Source organism: Cavia porcellus, unplaced genomic scaffold (assembly GCF_034190915.1).
Source record: "Cavia porcellus strain 051 isolate PalLab524CR breed Dunkin Hartley unplaced genomic scaffold, mCavPor4.1 scaffold_4, whole genome shotgun sequence".
In the NCBI taxonomy this organism is placed as follows: domain Eukaryota; kingdom Metazoa; phylum Chordata; class Mammalia; order Rodentia; family Caviidae; genus Cavia; species Cavia porcellus.
The window spans coordinates 111883857-111909292 of NW_026947487.1; the positions used below are offsets into that span (position 1 = coordinate 111883857).

The 25436-nt window shown below is 40.8% G+C and overlaps 1 protein-coding gene across 6 annotated transcripts in view; it reads right to left on the reverse strand.

Annotated features, from left to right (window-relative positions):
• Adamts18 (ADAM metallopeptidase with thrombospondin type 1 motif 18) overlaps positions 1 to 25436 on the reverse strand; it is a 128001-nt gene that overhangs the window by 27368 nt on the left and 75197 nt on the right. For all 6 annotated transcript variants that reach the window (XM_063247696.1, XM_063247697.1, XM_063247694.1 and 3 more), the window contains 6 exons: positions 23775 to 23870; positions 19612 to 19760; positions 13266 to 13438; positions 9457 to 9587; positions 8577 to 8700; positions 7431 to 7675 (listed from right to left, as the gene is read on the reverse strand). In XM_063247696.1, coding sequence (XP_063103766.1) covers positions 7431 to 7675; positions 8577 to 8700; positions 9457 to 9587; positions 13266 to 13438; positions 19612 to 19760; positions 23775 to 23870 — 918 coding nt within the window. The remainder of the gene's footprint in view (positions 1 to 7430; positions 7676 to 8576; positions 8701 to 9456; positions 9588 to 13265; positions 13439 to 19611; positions 19761 to 23774; positions 23871 to 25436) is intronic.

Consider the following 25436-nt stretch of genomic DNA (forward strand, 5'->3'; position numbering starts at 1 on the left):
GACTTAGTGATAAAAGGGAAAGCCTGCTTTCCATTTCGTTTAAACTTTGAGCTCCCCATGAAGACGTCCTATAAAGTTCTGACACATAAAAATAACTCAGAGTCAGAAGACACTTTTATTTGGTGTCAGGCCACGCACTGATTTCTTGGGGTTACTGACAGCAGTCAGTTACTCCCGGGACTACATTTCTCTGCTTTGCGCTTAGCGATGCCCAGAAACACGTGGAAAGACCTGGTAAGCCCCTCCCATCCTGGGAAGACAAGCTGGCCCCCCAGCTTGAGGGGAGTCTGCTGCGAACTAAGAGGTTGGCAACTTCCTAGGGTAACTTATTCACACTGGGCAAGGCAAGTACTTCAGGAAGCATACTGATTCCCCAAATGCATTTTTAGGAGCTCAAATTTCATTGCTTTAAATGCAATTCACTGTATTTAACTTCAAACTGTAAAGTCTGGAGGCTAGTCTTAAAGATGGTGGTTTTAAAAACATGTGTCATGGAAGCCCAGGGATTTCAGAGAACTTTCAGGCTACTCTGGGGCAAGGAGGGGCTGCCCCCTGCTCACAGGCTCCCAGCTTTGGTGAGAGAAGTTTTCATTTGTTGTACTTTTTGCCTCTGTGTAAGGTGTTTCAATGTGAAAAGAGATTGCACTTTCTAAAGGAACCAGTGAACTTTGTCATAGGACAACAGTCACACGTGTGTATTCTCTGAGTGTTCTAAATATTATGCCAATTGTGAAAACTACAGAGATAAATCATCAAGGAATATGAAAGTGATTCAGGACAGTGCTATATTCTGAATGTGGAAACTGGAATCCAAATAACTTAACTGATTCATCTGAAGTCACACAGTGCACTGATCCACCATCACCAACTATTTATATCAGTGCTCCCTGCCTGACCCTTGGTGCTTCCAAAAATGAAGGATCCATGTACCAACATTTACACTTTACATCCTCTAAAGACTCAAGACTGCAAAGTTTGGTGGTGAATTTATATTCCAACCATTGGTGCATCTTCAGCATCTTGCTGAGGACAGTACCCAACAAATATTTAACCGTTTTTTAAAATCAGATATGAGAAGAAATAAAGAGACAAAAATTGCTTTAATAACAGTAAACTAAATCAATGCCTGTCAGGGTGGCTGAAGATGGAAATTCACCAGGACATCAGGAGGGTGAAAAGCAAGATGTGTGATTTGGAAGCCCAGAGCACCCTCCTGCTTCCAGGGTCATCCCTGTGAGTCCTGATGGAAACACTGTTTTGCTGAATTTTACACTATAATAAGAACTCGGGGAACAGGCAGTAATTTTCAGTGGCCAAGAGAGAAAGTGTTTTTGTTCTAAGACTTATACTTTCTGTGGATGGAACAGCATATTTCATTTTGGTAGGTTCCCACACACTGATTTCAGCATCCCCACAGGATTGTAAAACATATTCAACATATTTTTATATTGGAGTGAACATAGTTTTGGCTCCAAAAGTATTCATTTTGGTTCAGCTCATAGCTGTTGTATGGAAAAGTGTCTGAACTTCAACTTCCTTTAAAGAATAAAGCCATGGATCACTTGGATATTAAGATACAGTCTAGGATTAGAAAAATGGAATTTATTACTTATTGTAACTTTAGGTGTATAAAATAACTGGGTTCTGTCAGTTTGGAGATAGATAAGCATGTGATTAAAACAGATCAGACACTTGATGATGCTCTCTTGAAAACAACAGAGTGCACTCAGATATTAAAGACATTAACCCAAGTTCTTCTGAAAGAGAACACTGACATCATGCTAAATAACTGGATTTGATTTTTAGCTTCAAATATACTGGTAACTGTTTAATGAAACAATATTTCTTGAAACAAATAAGGTATGTCCAGTTAATCGTGCAAGTGTGTCTTTAGATTGTTTTCGGACGGGTTTTACTTCCAGGAGATAAATTCATGCTTTCATTACTCTAGAGATCAAGGAAGTCTGGAAAACAATAGCCAAACAAATGTGATTCCTCTCCAGCACGGTGAAGCTACGATTTTACATTATGAGTTCTTATTCTTCTGTATACTAAAAAAGCATTTGAAAATATTATGCATATCCAATCAAACATACCACACATTATGACTTTATTTAAATCTACCCTACATGTTAATTTTTGCCATCACCCAAGGAACTGTTTTTATTTATGAAAAGAGAGATTGGTTCACCCAATCAATTTTTAGAGAACTGCATTCTCAGTTGAGGCCATATCCCTACCATGACTTTGGAAGTATCAGGAAACATTCTGTACTTGATGCATGACTTGAGGGTTTAGTTTGTATCCTGGCTAAATCATGCAGCTGGGTGCAATACAGAGCTGTGTGATGATGGAACAGAAGAGAAATCAAAAGGGTCAGTTTGATGTACCTATAATGTTTGGCAGCAACATAATCAATGTCTGTTTAATTTTATCAGCACAGACACCAGCGCTCTTTGGGGTTTAAAGATGAAAGGGAGGAGGAACTCAGTCTCTTGGCTTTGCACTTTCCATCATTTCTTAGGTTATTCTGTGCTGTGGTTTTTCAGCAGAGAATACATGCTTAACAGCAAAGATTAAATTACAGACACAACTGTGAAAGCTAGAAATAGTTTTGTGTTCATGAACAAAGCTGCAGAGAGAAACAATACAAAGATGGTTGAGTAGTAAAACCAACGTATTTTTCATCAGAAACAGTTTGGGCTTTGTTCTGATTGTGCCAGGCTGAAGCCCTAAGAGACAGCCAGCCCCGCTTCTTGGTCTAGGTCTCTTCCAGCCACAGAATTTGTGTGTGCATTCATTTGTTTAGTGGTGCATCAGAGAGTCTTGGCACAACCAGCAAAGCTACATTGCTCTGAAAGTGATGTCTTTCAAGCTAAACAGAGTTCCCAAAAGGAAGGGAAATTGGACCCTCTGATGCTCCACAGAAAACAGAAGAAACAGATACATCTTTTTAAAAAAATTCTGGGGAAAAAAGACCCTAGAAATCTTCAAAAGAGGAGCTTGAGTTTTATGCCTTAGGTTTAAAGTATAATTTCAAGGGCTGGATTATTTGTTGCATTCTGGGGAACGAAGGCATCTCCTAAGGACCACCTCTGCCAAGTGTCAAGTGTGATGCGATCTGATCTTCAGGGGGTCTCCTGCCACACAGACAGAAGTAATGCCACCTAGTGTCTCATGTCTGGATGATGATGGAACATCCACTCATGGTCAAGGTCTACTGCTAAGTTTGCAAATTCAAATATCTGCTGAGGCCAGAATTATTTTTTTTTAAATAAAAGAGATTTAAAAATCCATACTTTTATTAGAAATCAACTGATATTAAAGCACTGATCTTTTTTAATATTATGCAATCTGAATTTGGCCTTTGTCACCAATTTGATGAATATAGCCTGAGGTTTAGTATTTTTAATATATATGTTATATATGTTATAAACACTGAAACTATCCTTGTGATTGCTGTAATCATATGTATTATTTCCCACTTTACAGATGTGGAAGTTAAGCACACAGACATTAAAAAACTGTCCCCCAAGTCCCATTAGTTACGTGGGCATGGTGGCACATGCTTGTAATGCCAGCACTAAGGAGGTTGCAGCACGAGGATTGATGTAAGTTCGACACCAGCCTGGGCTACACAGTGAACTCAAAGCCAGCCTGAACTACACATCGAGATCCTGCCTCAAAAAGACAAAGAAAAAAAAGTCTCATTAGTCGAGAGTCTGTGCTTTTAATCTGTGAACCTGAAATCTCACATGGTTCATTTTTGTTAATTGTCTTCCACTCTTTGTCCACAATACATGTTCAACCCTGAATAATGCTACTGGATAACTACTATGAGGAGGTTGGCTTTATTTTACACCATGGTAGCCTCGAAGAAACATCTCTGTTAACATCAAATATTCCTCTGGCATTGTAGGAAATGTGGTGTTTTTCAAATATGTTGTAATTTCAAACATTGCACTATCTTGAAACAAGGAAACAGACACTTAGCAAATTTCTGATTGCTTCTACAAATCAAGGTAATACTTGGAAATTATCCTCTAAAATGAATTTGCAGAGCTTTTGAGTATAGGGTTCAAACACAGATTTAAATACACGATGAACTAGAAGGAAATGTACAGCTGAAGCAAGCTTTGGGAAAAAAAAAAAAAAAAGAAGAGACACAGCAGCGGCTAGGATGCCATCCCTACTGCCACGAGCAAAGTCAGCTATACTGTCTTGTCTGCAGGTGTGCAGGAGCAGGTGCAGGGCAAGGACACAAGAGAAAATGCCAGAGTGATGACAGGTGTGCGTCCACTTCAAGCTCCCGTGGCACCTGTGTAGGGGTCCCAGGTGTGTGACCCTCCCCTGTGGTGTCAGCCAGGGTTCAAGAGTTTCTTCCCACAGCATATTCTTGACATGACAATTACTTGGCTACTCCCAAGAGGCAGCTTTATTAAAGAGCACCGGGACTTACGTGCTTTTCTCAGGCAACAAGGGATCCTCTTGTGTATTGCTTCAGTCGTTTTTAGAAACTGAATCATGTATCTGGGCCAAGGCGTTGATGGTCTCTAAACACACACTCAGCTGCGTGTTGATAGCTACACTGGACTGCCAGAGATCGTCTCCAATATAAGGTGGCTAGCATGAAAATTTCCCCCATCCCTGACTTGATTTCCAGGCATTCTCCAGAGAGTTACAGTGATAAAGACGCCAGCAGATGGTCCCAGCGGCAGCTGAGATGGCTTCTCAACCCAGCTTGCTCCCTCAGAGCCATACCCCGTGCACCTACAGGAACCTTTGTGACAACTTTCTCTTCTCAGCCCATAGTTTTCCAAGCAGACCCACACCCAGCTCCCTGCTGTCACCTTACAGCACTGTTAGCCTTATCTTGTAGGAGATCAGTTTATTTTTCCCCTCAGTTGACTTCACGTCTCTCTAATCACTTATTGCACAGCAGCTGCTGAAGATTTTCAAAGTACTTCATTCCGTAAGATCCTGATGTTGTTCTTAGCACAAATCCAAACTCTTTACCATGGTTTGTAACCCTACGATGTTCTGTTCCTCCTCCTGTACCTATCCTACTGCCCAATAGTCTTTCTTTTCTTACTGTAAGCTTCTAAAACAGGATGAGTGTAGTGGGCATGTCTGTCATGCCAGCCCTCTGGGAGACTGAGGCAGAAGAATCCCAAGCATGTGAATCTCTAGATGGGACATCTTAGTGACCGTACTTTCCAACACTCTGAGTTTCATAGCAAGGAGATTTGTTATTATTATTGCTATGATTTTGCCTTTGGATTCACAGCTACGGTCATTGTGGGACAGAACAGAAGCGCAGGGGATGAGACACAGAAGAGCTCAATGACAATTTAATGCACAGCTATTTTCACTTTCCTACTTTCTAAAATCCTGGCCAACCTAAGAATCCATTAGGGAAACTTCAAGATGTCATTTAAATCCCCCCACCCACCCCAGTAACTCAACACACATGGAACGCAAACTCCCACACACGGGCTGGGGGTGAGAGTAATTCATTTTCATTTCTTTCACTGCTGAACTGTCGAGAGCTGCAAAAGATCACTACCAACACCACGGCAGCCTGGTACGTGTCCAGAGAATTATCCGGTCTCGCTGTACATGGCCATGGGAGTGCTAATAAACTGAGGGCTTCAATTTAGGCAGGAAAAAAATCTGTCTCTAAAAATTCCTTTATTAATTATGTAGCTAAACAAAAAATACCCTAGATTACAGAGAAACTGGCATGTTGTAAGCCCTGTAGAAACTGATTTATGATGCTTTCCTTACCACTACGAATACGAATATATATATATATATATATATATATATATAAATAATACATATAAAATATATATTATATATAATTTTAGAAAAACCCATCAAATAATCTCAGTGATCTCTTAATATTCAATTTTTAGATCAACTCAAGGCAAGGATATGCAGATTGGGACTGGCTTTTTTATTTTTTAGGCAGGTTCTTGCTTTCTGGTTCAGGCTTGCTTTGAACTCACTTATGTAGCCCAGGCTGACCTCAAACTCATGGCAATCTTCCTGCCTCAGCCACCCAAGTACTGGGATCACAGGTGTGTGCCACCAAAGGTCGGCTTGAGCTGGCATTTTATGATCTCTACTTCTCAAGGCTGATTACTTTCCAGCTAGGTCTTATTTTAGAGGAAAGAAGATGCTTACAATTGATTAGTACAAGGTCCAAGCCCAGGAAGATGGGGACCATTATAGCTTTAACAGTAGTAGTAGGAAGAGCTGCATCAATCAGATGCTCCCTGAATTTGAGAACAAGATTGGACTTAGTGTAGCTAACATATTCCAGTTCACCTCTGCTTTCTCCCAGCAGTGTAAGTTGGGACCATCTCTTAAACTTTCTTGACACATGAGTCCCTATTCTGGCAAGTGCTGTGGTTTAGGTGTCTCCCAAGGATCATATGTTAAAGACTTGATCCCCCTCTGGGGTCCACTTGGGGGTGGTGGACACTTAGATCAGAGATCCTGACCCCTTTCCTTTCTCTCTCGCTTCCTGGCTACCATGAGATAAGCAGCTTTCTCCATTGCTTCCTGCCATAAGCATGTCCCTGCCTCACTACAGGCCTGTCAACAGCAGGACCAGCTGACCACGCACTGAAACCATCAAAATAGGAGTCAAAACAAAACCTTTCCTCTTTATGAGTTAATTGAATCTGGAATTTTGTTACAGGAACGGAAATCTGACTTACACAGTAAGTTCTGTACCTCAAATGTACTGACAAGAAATTGAAGCTTGAAATGACTGCCAAGAGGGCCTAGTGATATATGTGTTCAGCAAGTGGCAGACTGGGTCACTTCTTTACAAACAGAAGCCAGTCACTTTGTCTGGGAGGGCAAACCATCAGTCCCACTTTACAAAGACATGGCTAAAGAAAATCCACATACGGTAATAATCTTGTGGAGTCATCTGCAGGTGTGTTTACTCAATTGATTATCATTATTGCTCATTAAGATATTTTTCTTATCTCTGGCGAAAATACAACCTACAAAATCACACTGGTGTAACATAACTGAAACTCAGCTGACACCTAAGCAAGCATTTTCTTCCCTACATAATTCTGCCTTGGAGGCCAGCTGACCTGCAGTGAACAGCTATAACGGAGAATCTAAATGACAGACAGGGACACACCAGGATAACTGAGAAAGCATTCCTGCTGTATTCTTTGGCATTCTGATACCCAGCATAATGGTGACAGGATGGCATTCTCATGTGAAAATCAACATCATAGTGACCAATTGGGTGTCGTCTCCTGCTTATACTTTGAATATCAGCCTACTGGGAAGCAAATTTGAACAGAGAAGATTGGAGCACTTTCAGCTTGTTCAAATCGGGGTCATGGCAATGAATGTGGCACGAAGCCTAGAGAAATGAACAAGCCAAAAAGGCTTACCTCGAAGACCAGGGTCTCATTCGTGGGTCCTGGTGCGAACAGACGTTCTGGGTTGTTGAAGGAGCGCTGATATTCAAATGTGGTCCCAGCAAAGGGGAACTCCCCTGGCCAGTCAATGCTCCAGCCGCCTGTGAGGTAATACTTCTTACTGAGGCTTCGGACAGCAAGGTAACTGGAGGATATCTGCAGCTCCTGGACCTCAATGCTGCGGGCACCCGCGGGAATGATGACCACTGGATAATATTCTAGATGGAAAGCACAGAACAGTTCTGAATTCTACACTGTGTATTAGAGAAAGGGGACCAGAAATGCTCAGAACCACGAAGGGTCCATTTTCTTAATGTGGAGTTTTTGGATCCCTGACATTCAGTCCAATTCCTTGAAGAGCAATGATTTTATTTTATAAGATATAGAAACACTAGAAGAAAATGCACTTTTCCTAGTCTGCATCTTACTAAGCATGTGTTCATGGATGGAAGACACATTCTTCTCCTCCCAAAGCCAGGAGAAGCCATGAACTCAAAAATACTCTTTGGTCTTCCTAACTTAACTAGAAGAAATTTAAAACCATGTATTCTTAAGTAATAGTCTGAAAACTCAAGATGTCTAGAAAACTGCTTCAAATAGTTGTACACCAATGTGAGCACAGATCCTCTGAGTTTTACAATGTCTTTCCCTTTCTACCATCCTGGAGATCAAATCCAGGCTTGCTCATGTTAGGTAAGCATTCTTGTCCTGAGCTATCGTTGGCCCTTTTGAGACAAGATTTTACTAAATTTCCCAGGTTTTACTAAATTTCCCAGGAATTCACCATGCTCCTGCCTCAGCCTCCCACTAGCTGTGATTACAGGAATGTGCTACTATACCCAGCTTATGTTTCTTTTTTAACAAATGAATTTGCAGCATATGACAGACTAGCTGTCATACTTAAACCACAAAGTAGAAGAGCGTTCACTCAATACAACGCTGAACTATAATGTATTGACAAAGCATCTCACTAAAAATTCTTCTATTCTTCCTTGTTCTGGCACGAATGACAAAAGCAACCATCTGTGTCTCAGTTACTGTATTAATGTGACCCTAACACATTCAGCTGCAGAAGTTTTGCTTCAGCAGTGATGACAGTGAAGTGGCAGTGTCTCTTACCATTCGCTTTATGCTGGTTGAGGTACAGTCCTTTGTAAAATTTGCAAGTTGAATTATCACCTTTGCAAACACCACAGGCATCCAAAATGGCTTTGGAGCCAAGTTCATGATCACATCCCACTGGCTGTTGCGGGGGAAAGGGTTAGAAAGTCATCAAAGATCAGTGAAACCAATGGCTAAGAATCACTGAGAGGTACATGGTTTGCTATCTTTGCAGAACATCACACGGGGAGGCAGTACAGCTTATGGTTAAACCACAGTCTCAAGCTTGTAAGCATGGTAGCTCCCTCCTCTGCCATTATTAGACACACTGACTGAGCGAGATACAGCATATCTGTGATGATGGAATAAAAGAGCTCTCTTCTAATATCACGTGACATTTTTCAGGCCAGTTCCCTGACTAGACCATAAAAATGTAGACAATAAAACACACATGCACACACACAGATGCACACCCTAAAAGGATCAAAGAGCTTGCAGTCAAATTTAAATAAAAGAAAAAAGTGAGTCCTCAAGGAGAAAAGAAAAGTAACTAGAAATAACAGCCGCACTAGTTCAAAATATATCGGTAAGGTCCTAACATTACAGAGTATATTTACCATAATCAGAAAGTTTACCATAATTGTTACATCTACTATATTAATATGTCATTATTTCAGTGTATGACATTGGAAAATAGAGTAAAAAAGAAAGGAATTTGGACAGGGACCATGCAGAACAATCAGTGGGGATGTGAGGGACGGCACTCACATCCACGTGGAACATACTGTTTGTTTTCCCTGTCACCTGGACAGAACATCTCCTGACACTCCTCACAGATACATTTACATTTAGAAACGCTAAGTGCAGCCAGAAATCCCAGGAGGAAATGTTCTCTTACCTCACAGATCCCATCAATACAGATGTCGTTTTTGTGCGGGGAACAAGGAGTTCCATCTTTCACCTTGCCAGACATTGCAAAAAAAAACTCAAATTTCTCAGCCTTACAGTACAGTTTACATCGATCTTCCTCTAGAAGAAAGAGACAGAAGGAACAAAGTCAAAGAGAAAAATTATATAACTGTGAAGGGATCCATTAAATTTACTCAGGAATCTATCCTGATCACAATGGACAATGTTATGTACAGTTTTGTACATATATCTGTGTGTGTGCATGAAACGACATCTGCATGTAGCTTTTAAAAATATGAATCTCATTTAACCATTTAAGAGCTGGAGCACTTGCTTAGCATGGGCAAGGCCCTGGATTCAGTTCTCAGCACTACAATGCTAATAAAAGTTATTTAACAATCCACACAAAACTGATTTCATATTAATACATAAAGCTTTAAATCCTTACCAACAGTTAACATACACACGATTGGTGGGTTCTGTAGCTAGCTTCCCTCGGACAGTGAACTTTCCAAAACTGCAGAGGTCTTATGGTCAGCCATCGATAATATATAAATGAAGGGATACTGCTGCGTGCCCACCCTCATGAACAGTGGTGGTACATACATGCCTGTTCCATTAGATGATGTGTAACTAGTAGTACATGCACAACTGTCCAGTGCAACCCAATGGGACAATCATGCATGTACCACTAGTGATTCAGAGATACCTCGAAGCCAGACATATGAATTATAATCCCATCATGAATGTGTTAAAATACAGGTCAGGCCATAGGTTGATGGCCTTTACTTAGGACTGGATTATTTTATACATTTAGTTATGTCTGTAAAAAAGAAAAGCTTAGGCACCTCTGAAAAACAGCATAAGGTCAATAATGGTTATAAAATATATAGAATAAAATCATATTATGCAAATGAATAAGGAGCAAATAAACTAATCCTTAAAACTGAAAAAGTCATTTTTTTTCTTGTATCCAGAATAGAACTCAGGACCTTGTGCTTGCCAGGCAGGCACTGTGCCACTGAGCTATATTCTGAGCTGAAAAAGTAACTTTTGTTGACTATTAGGTCCCTCGGAAGTTTCTGGTATCCCAGGAAAAAGAAAAAATAATGTTACAGAGTTCTTGTTATCAGAAATGAGTTCCAAGAGAAAGAACCCTCTTTGGCCAAGAATTCCAGATGATGTTTCTCACAGGAGACCTCACTTAGGTGACGCTGAGTGATTCCCTAACAACCGTTTACAACAAACGGGTAAACAGTTTGCAAACAATCATGGTTCATAAAACTCAACAAAAGACAAAGTCAAAACATGAACATGAAAAAAATTAAATCTTATGGTTGAAATATGTAGATGTGTGGGTGGGTTTTAAAAGTTTTTCACTCCACTGCACTTAAAAAAAAAACAGCTTTTTTAATGCCTAATTTTTGCATATGAGATTTGGAAATTGGATGATATAGATGCACTGTCTTTTGTCCATCATTCCCAGGAATTAAGTTCTAAGAAGCTTGGCTTCTCCAGCAGAGATGCCCAAGCAAGTTTATGAACTACCCCTTTAGAAAGAGAAGGAGAGAAGAATAACAGGAGGGGGAAAAAATCTCAGTACTATAGAAGAAAGATTACATTTATGAATAAAGTCTTCCCTTGTTTTTCTTAACTTCAGGAATGTCACAGCCCTTCCACTCATCAGTCTCTTCTGGTACAAGTGTCAGAAGCAGAAGAGACAGACCTGAGGGCCTGGACTCTGCTGTCTTTCTGTATGAGGCTGTGAGGTCCTAACTCGGCCCAGGATGCTTTCTCCAATTACTCTCCCAGGCAAAGAGAGCTCCCCGAACCTTGCAGAGTGAATGAAACAGGAAGCTCTCCACTTAGGGAAAACTGCAATACAATTAATGTAAGAACACGGAAACCAGGAACCATTTTCAAAATTATCACATTTATTTAAGTTCTCGTTATGTCTCCAACACAGAAGCTATGTAACGGAGAACAACAGCGCAGATTCCCTAAACTCAGCATTTGCAAGAAAGAGCTAATGCGGGAAAAACCACAGAGCATCTCAGAAGCCAAAGCAAGGAATACAGAAGTGAAAGGAATGGTGACATCGTTTTAGAGGAGGAACCACAGGTAAGAAACGTGGAATTATGGGGATATAAAACCAAGAAAAAGTCAATCTTCCGAGGTTAAACTGGGAGCAACTCCAGCTCTTCCACTGAATCATCTGCTGGAAACTATTGTGCACAGTCCTGGCTGTGTAATTACTCATTCCCTGGTAAAGTAACTTCAGGGATGCAGAGCTGACTATTTACAAATGAGACACACATGCATTTTGGAAGGGCAGCATCTATCTATTCACACATTTCAAAAGTCATGGCCATTCAATAGATGCCAACTAGTGTTCTTAGGTTCTGAAGACCCAAAAGATCTGAGCATGCTCAAGATGACAAAGACTTAGCCCTTGCGGAATCCAAACTCTTGTGCGGAGGAGAATAATAAATTGACCGGTAGAAAATGCTTGCACTGTTAACAGGCACCAATATGGAGAATAAGATGAACAAACAGCATTTTATTTAACGAATAAAATGGCTGGCAAGGAATGGCTCTCTGAGAAAGTAATATAAGATTTAAGAGATTCTTAGCCCTTGAATTAACTTTGTTTGCTGAAGTAATTCCAAATAAACTCCAAGCCTCTTCTACTGAATATCTTTTTAAATTTTTGAATTAGTTTGTTTTCAATCATAAATGTCCACAGGTTCTTCACCCCTCCTTCCCAACACAGTTTTCGGAATATTTGTGTCTATCTCTGCCTGGGTTTTTGAAGAAACAGTTCTGACTCAAAACCTGGTCAATACTCCTAAAATGGCCTGGCTGGTTTGGGGGGGAAAGCTGTGCTCTCCTGCCCTTTCACTTGGAGGCTCCATTTGTTATAATGATTTCTCTAATTACTGTAGCTTCCTGCTGAGGTAAGCAGACATACAGGTTCATCTGGAGCTTTTGCATAGCAATAGTCTGTAAATAATCAAAACCTTGAATCACTTCCTCTCTACATAGGTTCAGGTGAGATTCTCCTGGATCCTTCTTCAGTCTGGCACAGATGAGTTCTGATCAATCCAGAGGCTACAGCAGTGTAAAGGAAACCACTAGAACAGTGACAGCTTGTTCTACAAAGACAATAGGAAGTATGTAAGATTCTCATGTTGCAACTAAAAGAAATGCTTTGAGGATTAGCCAAACTAAAAATAAACAAATTTAAAAAGCGAAGTGCAAGCCAGAACGTTAAGGTCTAAAAAGCATGAGGAACCTAGTACGGAGACAATTGGTATTCAGTGCTGGGAGTGTGCATGGATGAACACACACTCTCTACACACAGCCCCTCCCTGTGCTCAGTACCATCTGCCCTGGCAGAAGCTGAGGCTGGTGTCTCTATGGGGCATGTGTGGCTTCTTGAATTTTCAGTCTGGATGGTTCATACCCATTTCAACTAACATCCCTGGGAGGCAAAACTGCTGAAATGTCAAAGTGAGTTTAGAAATTTAAGTTCATTTCTCCTACATCCATAAGGGATCTTTTCCCTTATGGATATAGGAGAAAAGGGGTTTCTTGTAAGGTGTGTTAGATGGAGAGATTGGAAAAATAAACAAAACCTATGGAAATTAACAAAAAAAAAAAAGAACAAGAACGAGTCTGGGAATGAAAGGTAAACAATGGCATGCTTAGACATCTGCAGCAATTTCTTCCGTGTCGTTCATCCCTCTTAGTATCAACACAGCGACATTTATTTGAGTGTTACAGAGAGTGAATTACCTTCCACTTTCGTATAGGGTTTCCACTGGTAGAACCATCCACGGAAAGGTTTGCTGTTGTATTCTGCACACTGCTGGGCTCGAAAATCCAAGCTATTTGCACTACAAGGGTCGATGTTGCACAGCTTATAAATACGGCTAGATCCCGGACAGAACTTGCCACCATACTGAGGCCTAAAAGTAAAATTCAAGAATTTTGAGGCTAGTAATCAAACATTTCAGTTACTCCTGTGCAGTAAGGTACGGAGGGATAATCAAGATGATCCTTTATCACAGAAATGAGAATACACAGCATACAACCTTCTACATCCATTCTTGCATCTGAGTAGACATAATTAATCAATCAGAGAATTCTTTTTTTCTGCTTTTTTCAGAAGCTGGACATGGCCTCAAAATCTTTTTCAACATACCTTTAGACAGCTGTTAGCAAGGTTCACTGATTGGAAATGCCATGTGTGATTAATCTTACTTGCTATTTCTGTTCCAATTTTACATTCTGGCAATTTCCTTAGTAACTGATGAAAAAATATCCCTGACATGCATCAGATTGCCTGTGTGTCAGAGGAACATGTAAAAACACTGGAATGTTCTTAGTAAAAAGTGTATGTGGGCGTGTGAAACTCCTATTGGCCATGCTCCCCAATCCAGCTCAGCTGGTCCTCAAGATGGTGATCTGATTGCTGTCTGACTCATGGGTTTTATTTGACTTGATCCTAAAATGAGGAAAAATACTGCCTTGTTTTCCTCTGCATAATCACTTCTTAACTTTGCAGGTGGTCCACTGCTTTCTTGCCAAGAGCAATGGGAAATAGATTTCCAGAAGAGGGAATCCCATTAGAACATAAATAATTATGATCTAACGGTGAGCTCTTCAAGATCGGAGTGGACAGACTGATCTGCAAAAGCCAGAAAGTCAAACAAAGAGAAAAGATGACAACCACACTGAAAGTTACTACTACCCAGTTATCCGGTCCACTCTGCATGGAGCAGTGACTTCTCCTTTTCTCATGGTGGATCCTCACACACAAAAATTCATTCCCAACGTGGATCATGAAAGGAGGAGCCAAGTTAATAAATTTCTGTGATTAAAATTCCTTCTCTCTCTAGGAAGTACAAGTATTCTCTAAAACGTCCCTGGATTTGCTTCAGCGTATTTTACCAAGTCCTCCTATAACTGCATGTTAAGATGGATTCAGCAGAAACAGGAAGGGCTGTGCTGCCAGAATGGGATTTTTATATTATTTCAAAACATTCTGGAGCAACTCTTTTAAACATGCAGCAGCCATGGTCCTAGAGCAAATCCCTGCAGACTTCCTAACTTATCTAAAAAGCATTTAGGGGGCTGGGGATTTAGCTCAGTGGCATAAGCGCCTGCCTTGCAAGCAGGCAGTCGTGAGTTCGATCCCTGGTACCGGTAAAAAGGAAAAAGACCAAAAAAAAAAAAAAAAGAAAAAAAAAAAAAAAAGCATTTAGAAAATCTTAAGAGTGCTTTATCATAGCCTCAAGATTCCCAGTCATCTTGACCAGTTAAAAACTAATTGTTGCATTTCAGACTTTCTGAGAGTTAACAAATAACCCTCCTGTGGATTGCACATATTAAATGAAGTGGAAAAGGACCATAGTGTGATACTTTGTCAACTTGTAGAACCTGTAGCATGGAAAAGACCTCCAAAGGCATCATCGAACTGTGCCTTGTTTTATGAAGAAGTGAAAAATGACTCTTAGGGCTCAGAAACTTTGCAGAATGAAGGTCAGACAGACCTAAGAGACAAAGCAGAGCTAACCTCAGACTTATCTATGGATTCTTTTCCTACTCAGGCACACCTGGAACTGAGCTAGGCAATAGGGAACTGCATGGGAAGAGCGTGAGGCAAAGGGAAACAGTGCAGTGGTTAGGAGCTGGCCTTTCCCAAGTAGGTAGCCTTGCGCTTTAAATATGTCTCCAGGTTGACTTCAGGCAGTTTTATTTAATCTCCTCATCTGCAAAATGGGGGCAATTTTGACCACCGATATAAAGAATTTGAGGTGGTTTCAGAACAATCACTTTTTAAATAGTTTGTGCTTCTGTAGTAAGGACCCATGTTGTGCTGGATATTACACTAATTTTTACATATTCATCTCTCCTTTTTCATTTGGAACATAGTAATCAAAAATAAAGACTGCCAAGAATTTGAGCTTTTTAAAAATTAAATCTTCCAACTCAGGTACATTTTTCTGCAATCTTAAATATTAGAGTTAGGATAAATTAACAGAAAATGCTACCATTATACTTCTTGGTGCAAATTCTTCATCATTAAAAATTAAAAATAGAAGCAGAATATCAAAGTCCTAAGGACCTAATTTTTTTCTTATAGTACACTATGTGTTTACTTGTGCCTAATTCATCCTGACCGCAGTGGTTATGCAGTCTGCTGGTTATATCATCATTATGACCACTTGGGTCAGTGATCATAATAATGATACATACACACACACACACACACACACACACACACACACACACACACACGCGGACTGTTGCCCTGCAGATTCTCCCAGTAAGAAAATATGTTGTGCATTTTGAAATAAAATCAATATTTCTTCTGGAAAGTACTCTGGTGATTCTGGTACTGGAACCTGAATTTTATACTGAGGAATTACTGAAATTCAGGAATTACTGGTAGGAGAAGAGGTCACAAGTTTGGTTCATTTATTGCCCTGGAGCCAGACTTTCCTCCAAACTCCGTCTGCCAACTGGCATTAGAATAAATGGCACATAACTCCTGCTGGGATAGACTCATGTTTGAGGGGAATTTCTAGAATGCCTTGGTGTGCCACTGTTAATTTCCTCAAACAGAGTTTATATGAATTTACCTAGGCTCTTTCATGGCAGAATTTACTTAGACTCTTTTAGGGTACATGTGTAGGACTTTGGAGTGACTCTGCCTTGAGCCCAGGCAGGGGCTCCTGTAGTGTTGAGGTGCCCAAGTTACCCAACTGGAAAATAACTGGTTTTGATGAGGCTTCAATCCATGTATTGGTTCTGATTGGGAGCAAATACCTGGAAAAGTACTTTGAGAGAGTCCTAAAGCATAGTAAGGCTCAGTATAAAATAGGGCTGGGGGCAATGAAAATCGCCCACTATAAACCTGGGACAAAGGAGGCGACAAAGGGCATTCTGACACTGGTAACCTTTAAATGCTTGGAAAGCTACAAAAATTTGGGAAATCCATAAATCAGCCATAAACCACTCATTGTGTGTGTGTGTGTGTGTGTGTGTGTGTGTGTGTGTGTGTATACATACATACATACAAACACTGGGGAAAAATGTCACTGGATGAAACAGAAACCCTACACTGCTTCCAGATGGGAAAATTAGAACAGTTAGGCTGAGTGACATGAGCAGAACCAAAGGCTGAAATTGAAGCAAGAAATCAGTAACTTGAAATAGGAAGAAAAAAATCCCAGCTTTATTATAATAAAGCAAATTAAGAGCAGAGAGAACAATTAATTCAATTGTCTTGGGATATCCTATCATCTACTTGTTTTATTTGTGACTTCATGCATAGTTAAAGTAAACAGTATCCTGATTATCTTTAATCTTGTTTAATGGGACAAAATGCACCAAGTGGAAATACTTTAGTGATTAATTCTTTTATAAGACTTCTCTTAAATTACGATGTATTTCCAGGAACAATGCCCTATTATAAGAAGGGTTCTCAGTCCCACAGATACAAGAAAGGTTTTCATTTAACTCTCAAGGGGCATTATGCATGCACTCTACCAGCACAGCTATTAAACTAGGTAATCTACTTCTTTCTTGGGAAAATACCGAGATTGTAAAATGTTGTGATATATGAAAACCAGATCCATGAAATACATGTCAAAAATGTATAGTACAATGATTTCAACAAGCCTATCCACAGCATGGGCTACATTCAAAGTATCAGAGGGGTGGTTTGTAATAATATGGAATAAATCATGAACACATCACAGCTCTTCGCCCCATGATACCCAACACTTGGGTCTGATGAGACCCCAGTGAGCTTTGGGCCTTGTAGGACAAGGTGAGATATTTTTGGTTGCTACAGTTTGGAGAGCAGAGAGATGGGAAGTGATCCTACTGGCACCTAGTGGGAAAGACAGCCTTCCTGTAATCTTCCAGACAAACTGTGACAGGCAAGTTCCAACCCTCGAATTCTTCAACTCAAGAGTTCCAAAGGTGAAAAACCCTAGATCGACCCTAGACATCCCATGCAACACGTATGAACAATTCATGGTTAAAGTATTCCTTATATGTTAGGGGGAAAAAAGTCCTAAAGTATCCCTTATATTTTGAAAAAAATGAGCTGTTTTATGTAGCCCATTCTGCTCACTCAGAGGAAGAATCCTGTCTGTTTCAAAGTTTCCTTACTTAGTGTAATTCTCAATTTACCTAACATGTATGCCCTGCTTACCTTCTGTCAGGTGCTTTTCAAATCAAATTACCACTCTTACCTCAACCAGTTAGGTGCCACCATTACTGCATTTCCATAATTAAGGACGTTGGCAGCGGAGACTGTTGCCAGTAGCCACAAAGCCTGCACCGTAAGCCCAGGATGCAAACCCAAGTGTGGCTTCAGAGTCTTCCTTAACATTTGTGCCACCATTGCAATTGTGTGGTAAAATTGAATCCCCAATTTTCCACATCCCTGCCACATTATTCTCATCCCACTGCCCCTCTAAGGTCCCACAGTGTCAGTAATGTCTCTGCCTCTCCCTCTGCCTCTCTGGGATGACCCCAGGTGACACTGCCTGTCTTATTTTTCTCTCCTTGCTGAAGCAAAATGCCAAAGTTAAAGGAGGAAAAGGTTATGTAGCTCACAGTTTGCAGAGGTTTCAGTCCATTATCAACTGGTCCCAAGGCAGAGTGTCACATGGGAGAGGGGCAACTGTTCATGGTGACTGAAGACAGCAAAATCAGCCATTGCAAGCAGAAAGTGGGGAAACAAGCCTCATTCTGCCTTTTGTCTTATCCAGACTGCTGGGATTAGGGTGGTGCCAACCCATTCAGAAGAATGATCCAACAATCACCCAGTCTTCATCTCAGCTCTGTTAACCCCAGCACTACACTATGAATCAATCACACACTCTGGATCCAGCCACCTCCAAAAAACCCTGCCCCTCCTGCCCATGACTGCATGAGGCTTTGGGGGCACATCTAAACACAACCGATAACAATGCCCTCCTGGGTGAGCTTGAGGTAAGGACTTTGAAAACCACACAGGCTCCAGAACCTATTGTAGAGGCTCCAAGAGATGCTCCCTAGTCTTTATTTTCTAGGCATACTCCTGCCTGGAAAATCCTGCCCAAACCATCTGAGGTGGGTGACACATCTCCGTTTCCTATGACACCCAAGCTCAGAGTTCAGGTGACTTTGCAGAAGCCACACAGCTAAGAAGGAGCAAACACAGAATCTGTTTTGAAAGTGTAGTTCTTTCTCCATCAGCTTTCCAAATGGGAAATATCTATCACACACATAAATTGGAGCATGTAAGAGTAATCTAAAGCCACCTTCATGTCACTGAGGATAGATGGCAGTGTGACTTGATGGGGTGACCACCAGGAATTTCAGTCCATGGATGACTTGTTTAGCTTTCACAGTGGCTTTGAGTTTCGTTTTTAAGGAAAATCAAAACAATTAGTTTTCAAATTTCCAATACCAGAAAATTTCACCCTTATTTCTTGCCTGGTTTCTCTTGAAAAGTCAGGTCCATCTGTCCACACACGTTGCTGCATACTTCTGCATCGCAAAAATCTCAATTTCTCCAGCCCCTGAGTTGGGAAGCACACACAGGTTCTGGCAGCCAAGCCTTCGTGTTCTGCAATATTTCGAGCGTCTGACTGTGTGCTGTAGAGCTCTTATAAGAAGGTAACTCACCTGTGATGACTGACCTGTGACTTCAAAAACATTTTTTTCTGGTAGCAGGGATTGAGTTCTGGATCTTTGCTCCGAGTTACATCCTCAAAGTCTTTTTGATTTTTTTTTTTTTTAATGTTGAGATAGGATGTTACTAAAGCATCAAATTCCATAGGCTGGGCTAGAACTTGTGTTTCTCTGGCCTCAGCCTCTTGGAAGCTGGGATTACAGACCATGAGCCACCTGGCCAAACCAACCTGGGGTCTTTGATCATCACAGAGACACAGAGTAGCTCTGTTTGCTGGGTTTTGGTTTTTATCCACCCTGCCACTCCCCAGTATACAGAGTCTCTATATGCAAACAGTCAAACATAGTTGACTGCTGTTAAGCAAAAGGATGGGAACAACACTGATATAGCCTGGCCCAGGCTGAAAGTCAAGGTTAGACCAACTTTCTATTAGAATCTTACTTGGGGTTGTTGCAGTGTCTCTCCTGATACTTGACTCCTCCACCACAAGTCCGGGAACATTCTGACCACTTTGACCAAGCGGACCACTGGCCATGGATAGGCCGGGGTCCGAGCTCCCCCAGCTTCACACATTGGCCTTGGCGACACCACTGTGGAAAGAACATGATACGCTTCCTGTCAGAGACCACTCCAGACAGCACAGGGAGATGAAACAAAGGCACAGTAATAGAGCAAGACGCTGTGTGACACTCTGACTAGTCCTTGCCTTTGCTGGGCTTTATAAGCACTGGGATACACCACCTGCATTTTGACAGGCTGTCATCTGGAGAAGTGTCATAGGCTTTGTGATCTATCCAGACAACATGCCACCCAGTAGCCAAGAGAGGGTGACAAAATTACAGCGAAGTCTCTCTTGTCACAGACAGTGCTACCTAGGGGATAATTCAGGTCATTTACTCAAGCAAGAATAGTTCTTAAGCTATCAACCAAGAATTGATCATTTTGAATGATTTTTCTCATCACAAAAATAGATGCAATTATATATACATCAGATTTTTGTTTATTCAAAATATCTACACAGTACTGCTCATGAAACTGAGTACAACACCCTTTGATGCTCCGTCCATATGAAAGCTTCCTCCTTAAAACTCTGATGCCTTCGCATTCTTTTAACATCTTTGATTAGTTAGATCTGAGTCTTTCATTTGCTCAGCATCTGTACAAGGTAGTGCAGGATGTTTTCTGTGCTATCCTTCCACTACTATGGCTTTGCAACGAATTCCAGGCTGTGCTGGCCATCTTCCTCCTTGGGGTTGCATTCTATTTTTCCCTCCTGTGGTGCTTCTATTATGAGCAAGTTCTGCATGACTAAGCATAACTGCGACTTTGCTAAAAGCCTCTGCAACTAGATACAAAGGGTTGGCAGTGGGAGTTCAGTTACAGAATTATGGGGGGGTGTGTTTTGACATTTAAATCTTCACATTTCCCCCGTGATACATTTGGCTTCCTGGCTGTTGATTGTGTGTCTAGGGTAACATATTGCTTCCTTTCTTCATATTCTTGCCACGTGCTGCTTAATTCTTCTCTTTTTTAAATGCTTTCCCCAGGATTAATTGCCATTTCAGAGATTGCATGAAATCACATAACATTTTTGGGAACTTTTTGTGGAGAGCAAATGGTCATTTGAGGATTCTGTCTATCATAAGCATGCATCTTCCCTACCAGTAATCACTGGGCTCCACTGGTCTGAGCTTAGGGGCTGAGACACAACAAAAATAATAGGCAGTAACAATATCACTAGCAGTGGTTAAATTGCTTCTGTCCTAAAAGTGGTGGGGAGACTTCATATTTAAAATCTCATATCATCTTTGCAAAGCTTTTAGGTGTTAGATACCAGTTATACAGACGAGGGAAACTCAGTGAAGAAATACTAACATGCTCATAGGCACAAAGCTACCCACACCCCTGCTTAAGTAGCAGAGACCAGATTTAGCTCAGTAGCCAAAGCTCATATGGGACTTCTTATCTCAGAGGTGTTTTTCTGATCAATATATCTTTTGGGGGGGGAAGGAGGAGGAGGAATGGCACCAAGAATTGAACCCAGGGCCTTGTGCCTGCTAGACAAGTACACTAAGTAGCACTGGCTTACATCCCCAGCTCTGATCAATATATCTTAATGTTAAGCTAATCTTTTTTCTGGAAATGAGATGGGTTTTTTTGTTTAAGATCTGTTCTAATCAATTAACTGGACTATTTAATATTTCAGGGCGTATCCTAGACTGGGTTAGGTTGATGATGGCTTGCCTTGCTCTGACTTTTCAGTGTAGAAAGTAGTAATACACAGAAATTTACACCTAGACATGCAAATAATCACATGTGTATATAAACTCTACTTATAAAAGTAAATGTTAAATTTGAGCACATTTAATTTTTATCCATGGATCCAAATGAATGGTGCTGTTCTGCACCAGTACCTTCTGGTAGGTAGCATGAATTTTTTTTTTTTTTTTTTTTTTTTTTTGGTGGTGGTGGTGGTGGTGGTTGTGCTGGAGATTGAACCCAGGGTCTTGTGCACATAAGGCAAGAACTGTACCACTGAGCCACATTCCCAGCCACCAACTTTTGTTCTCTTTGTACCTTGAGCTAGAAGTATCTGGCTTTTATGTCCTTAAACACTAAGTATTCATAGTACACATTATCACTGAAGGACAAGAGGTTGGAACAGCCCGGGGAAGGACACATTTGGGTTCTTCTGGTTACAAACAAAACATTAAGCAGCTGGTGTACTGCACCTGGCATTCAGGGGGACCAGAGCTAAACATGGCCTTGCCCCTGGAGGAGCCTGCAGTCTAGGACAGTGCCAACTGCATCTCCAGGTGAAGAAAGAATCAGAGGAATGAATGAATTGATAAACTGATAGAGATAGATACGGAAATTACAGTGGAGTGATGGATGGAACTGATACCAGGATGCTTTCTGCTGAGGGTGACCTTACAGTGTAGGGCTTTCTCCCAGCATTTAATTTATAACACACATTAGAGAATAATGGGGGAGGTAGTAGTACATTAGACCATTTGCTTTTAAACTTCTGGCTTAATTTATCTTCTTCTCTGCTTACTGAAGTCTAATGCAGGTGTGTTTAATCCCCATGGACTCAGATCCCTGATGTATTTATGTAAGAAACTTCAAATCTATGTTATACATTACTTATTTGCTTTATTTATATCCATCTTTTCTTGTATTTATGTCAACACTTTGCAGGTTTAATGCTATTGCTTTTTAAAATCCATTAATTCTCAAGTTGCATGTTTTAAGCCTTGAGGCTTCAAAAACAAAAATGACTTGAACAGTATTTATGTTTTCAATGAACCCATTAATTCATTGTTTGTATCACCACAGCTTTAATATTTTATTAGAATGTTTAGTGAGAATCCTTATGGTAATTTCCTAGAAGCAATATATCTGATTAAAATCTGTATATAACTCTCTGATTTCTAAAATGTTTATTATCTGTAAAATAAATATTTTGAGTTAAACATCAGAAGTCTCCTAAAACACACTGAACAAGTGCTTTAACAAATACCAGGAAGCATTCACTTGCTGGATATCTGTTGGCTGGTATTGGTCTGTGATTTGCTTCTATTTTTGACCTCTCTGTAAAAAGGTATTTATTCTTCTTATTCCACTGAAGAACTTCTATATAAACTCCAGCGTCCACCTTGCTGTACCTACTCACTGTAGTTATTCTATGTATGCTCCTAATCCAAAGCATGACTCACACTTCATTCTTCTGGGCCCTGCTAGCAACTAGTGCTTGAAGAGGGTCAGAGGTCCTGGCTTCTGCAGAGGTTTCCTGATTTGACTATGAAGGCTCAAAGGGGCATGCCAGAGTTATATTTATCTCTACATCCCCAGAGTATCCTGTCTCCAATATTCAGCACTCAAAAGATCCCTGAGGAACTGGATTGGCTTTAAATGTCCCTTTTCAGCACAGGCTTGACCTGCCAGTAGGGTGCCAAAAATGGAGATTTAGCAAACCTGCAAACGTCATCATTGACAGGAGTGCTATCTTGGTCTTCCGAATGAATTCCCAAATCTGGACCATTCACTGGTACTTCCGGTGCTACTTGCCCTCAAGATTTTACTGGGAAAGAATGGTAGAACCTAACATATGAGAGTGCTTAAGTGGAGGGAGAGGCCCGGATTCTTCTCAGCGTTGTCAACTGTAAGTGATGGGCATCCGTGAGCACGGCAGAAGCTCCAAGTCAGCTCCTGTGAGCAGACAGCAGGGCTTTGGTCTGGAGGGACAATCACTTCACTACTGCTCGTGGGGACACCTGCTTTCTGAGGCTTCTGCATAAAGTGTCAAGTGTAAGAGGCACAAGAGATGCAATGAAACCGATTCGCTGCATGAAACTGAGATATTTTGACTCAAACCTCCATCCAAAATAAGGGAAAAGAGGAGCAAATAAAACCCTTAAATAATTGAACGAGCTGGGTTACATTAGCGGTCAGCATGCCTCATAATGCTGGCTACTGTAAAGAGAAGCCAGAAAATATATGCGGCCAAGGCACTGCACTGGAAGGTCACAGGACAAGTAGTCTGGTTGAGTTCTATGACTTTCAAATTCCCAGAGCTAAAAACTAACAAGGATGCAGTTTACCATACTCAAGCCACAAACGGTTCCTTCGGCTGCCGGCATAAACTTGGTCTCACACCTGTGGCCCACTCGGTGGCACCAAAGTGATTTACAAATGTCCTGAAAGAAAAGAAGGTACTGATGAGGGTAATGCGCCCAGGAAAATGAACATCTACAAAGCTTTTATACATAATGTTAGACTGTGGGGTCACTGAAATCAGGCAAAGTAATCAGAAAGAGGCAAATGAAGTTGGAAGAAATAGGTTCTCACAGCGTAGGATCAGGAAGGTTCTATGGCATCTGTATGGTTATGGCTGCATAACAGCTGGAGGTAGTATAGTTAATTAGGAGAACACATGGCTTGGACCCAAGAGATCTGACACCAGTATAGCTAAATAGACCAAGACTGGAATAAACCACTGTGATTCAAATCCTTATCCTAGAATTCCCGGATGTCTGTCCCATGGACATGCTATAGAAGCCACTAATGCTGCAGTTTCCTCTGTTTTTATTGCATTTTTCTGTTTCCCCTATAAAATGTGACAAAATTAGCACCTGATTTTAAATATCTGTTGTCAAGTATGAAATGTCATAATGCATGCTGTAATTAGTTGGCCTGGCATACGTAGTTCTCCAAAATATTGGTTAGTATCCTCATCCCTTTCTTCACCATTATTACAATGTTCAGTCACTTAGATAATTTAACTCTCACTCAAGACCTATGAGATTATCTTAATTATTGCTGTAGACTGTGGTAGGCTGAATGACGGTCCCTAAGATGTTCATATCCTAGTCTATAGGATCTATGAATATGTGAGTTCGCACAGCAAAGAGGAAAATTAATATTGAACATGAAATTGAATTTGCAAATCAAGTGATCTTGAGATGGAGAGACTACCCTATATCTTCCCGGTGGGCTCAATTGCAAGAGTTTTTAAATGGGAAAGAGGAAACAGAAAGAGGAGACCAGAGAGATAGTGGCCTGAGGGGAACTCAGAAGGATGCTGCTGGTTCTAAAGATACCAGGGGATATAGGAAGCTTCTAAAAGCTAGGAAAGGTAAGCAAAATAGCTTCTCCCTCACAGGTTCCAAAAGAGCACAACCTTGCTGACTTCTTGATTTCAGCCATTTCAAATGTTTACACCCAGAACTGTAGGATAATAAATTTGTTTTAAGTCACAAGAAGTTCATGGAAATGTATTACAACACTAATGAAAAAACAACTCACTGAGAGTCTAAATTAATCGAAACTCATTTAGCTAAGCAAGCTACCAACACTTTCAAAGCTGCAAAGTCACAGAGCTGCCAAGGAGCAATCAGGACCCCAACTAACCCGGTTCCAGAATCGTAGCCCTTTACCACTACTTTGGACCTGGATTTGCCATGAACAGATGCTGGAAAGCTCTCTTGTTCCAAGCCTCAATTCTTCATCTATAAAGTAAGGGCACTGAACCAGGAAACTTCCGGGTCCAGGAGCTGCAGTTGCTACACTGAAGTATATCACCAGTGGCAGGTCATGGGACATCAGCAAACAGTTTGTGTGCCACTGAGGTAGAAATGTAAACCCCACAACTGGGAGAGAATACCAACGGAAAGATGACAACATGACTTTTTGTGGACATTTGATGCAACTCTAGAAATTCAATTAACTAGACACTAAATTCCTTGAGAATTCCACTTCATATT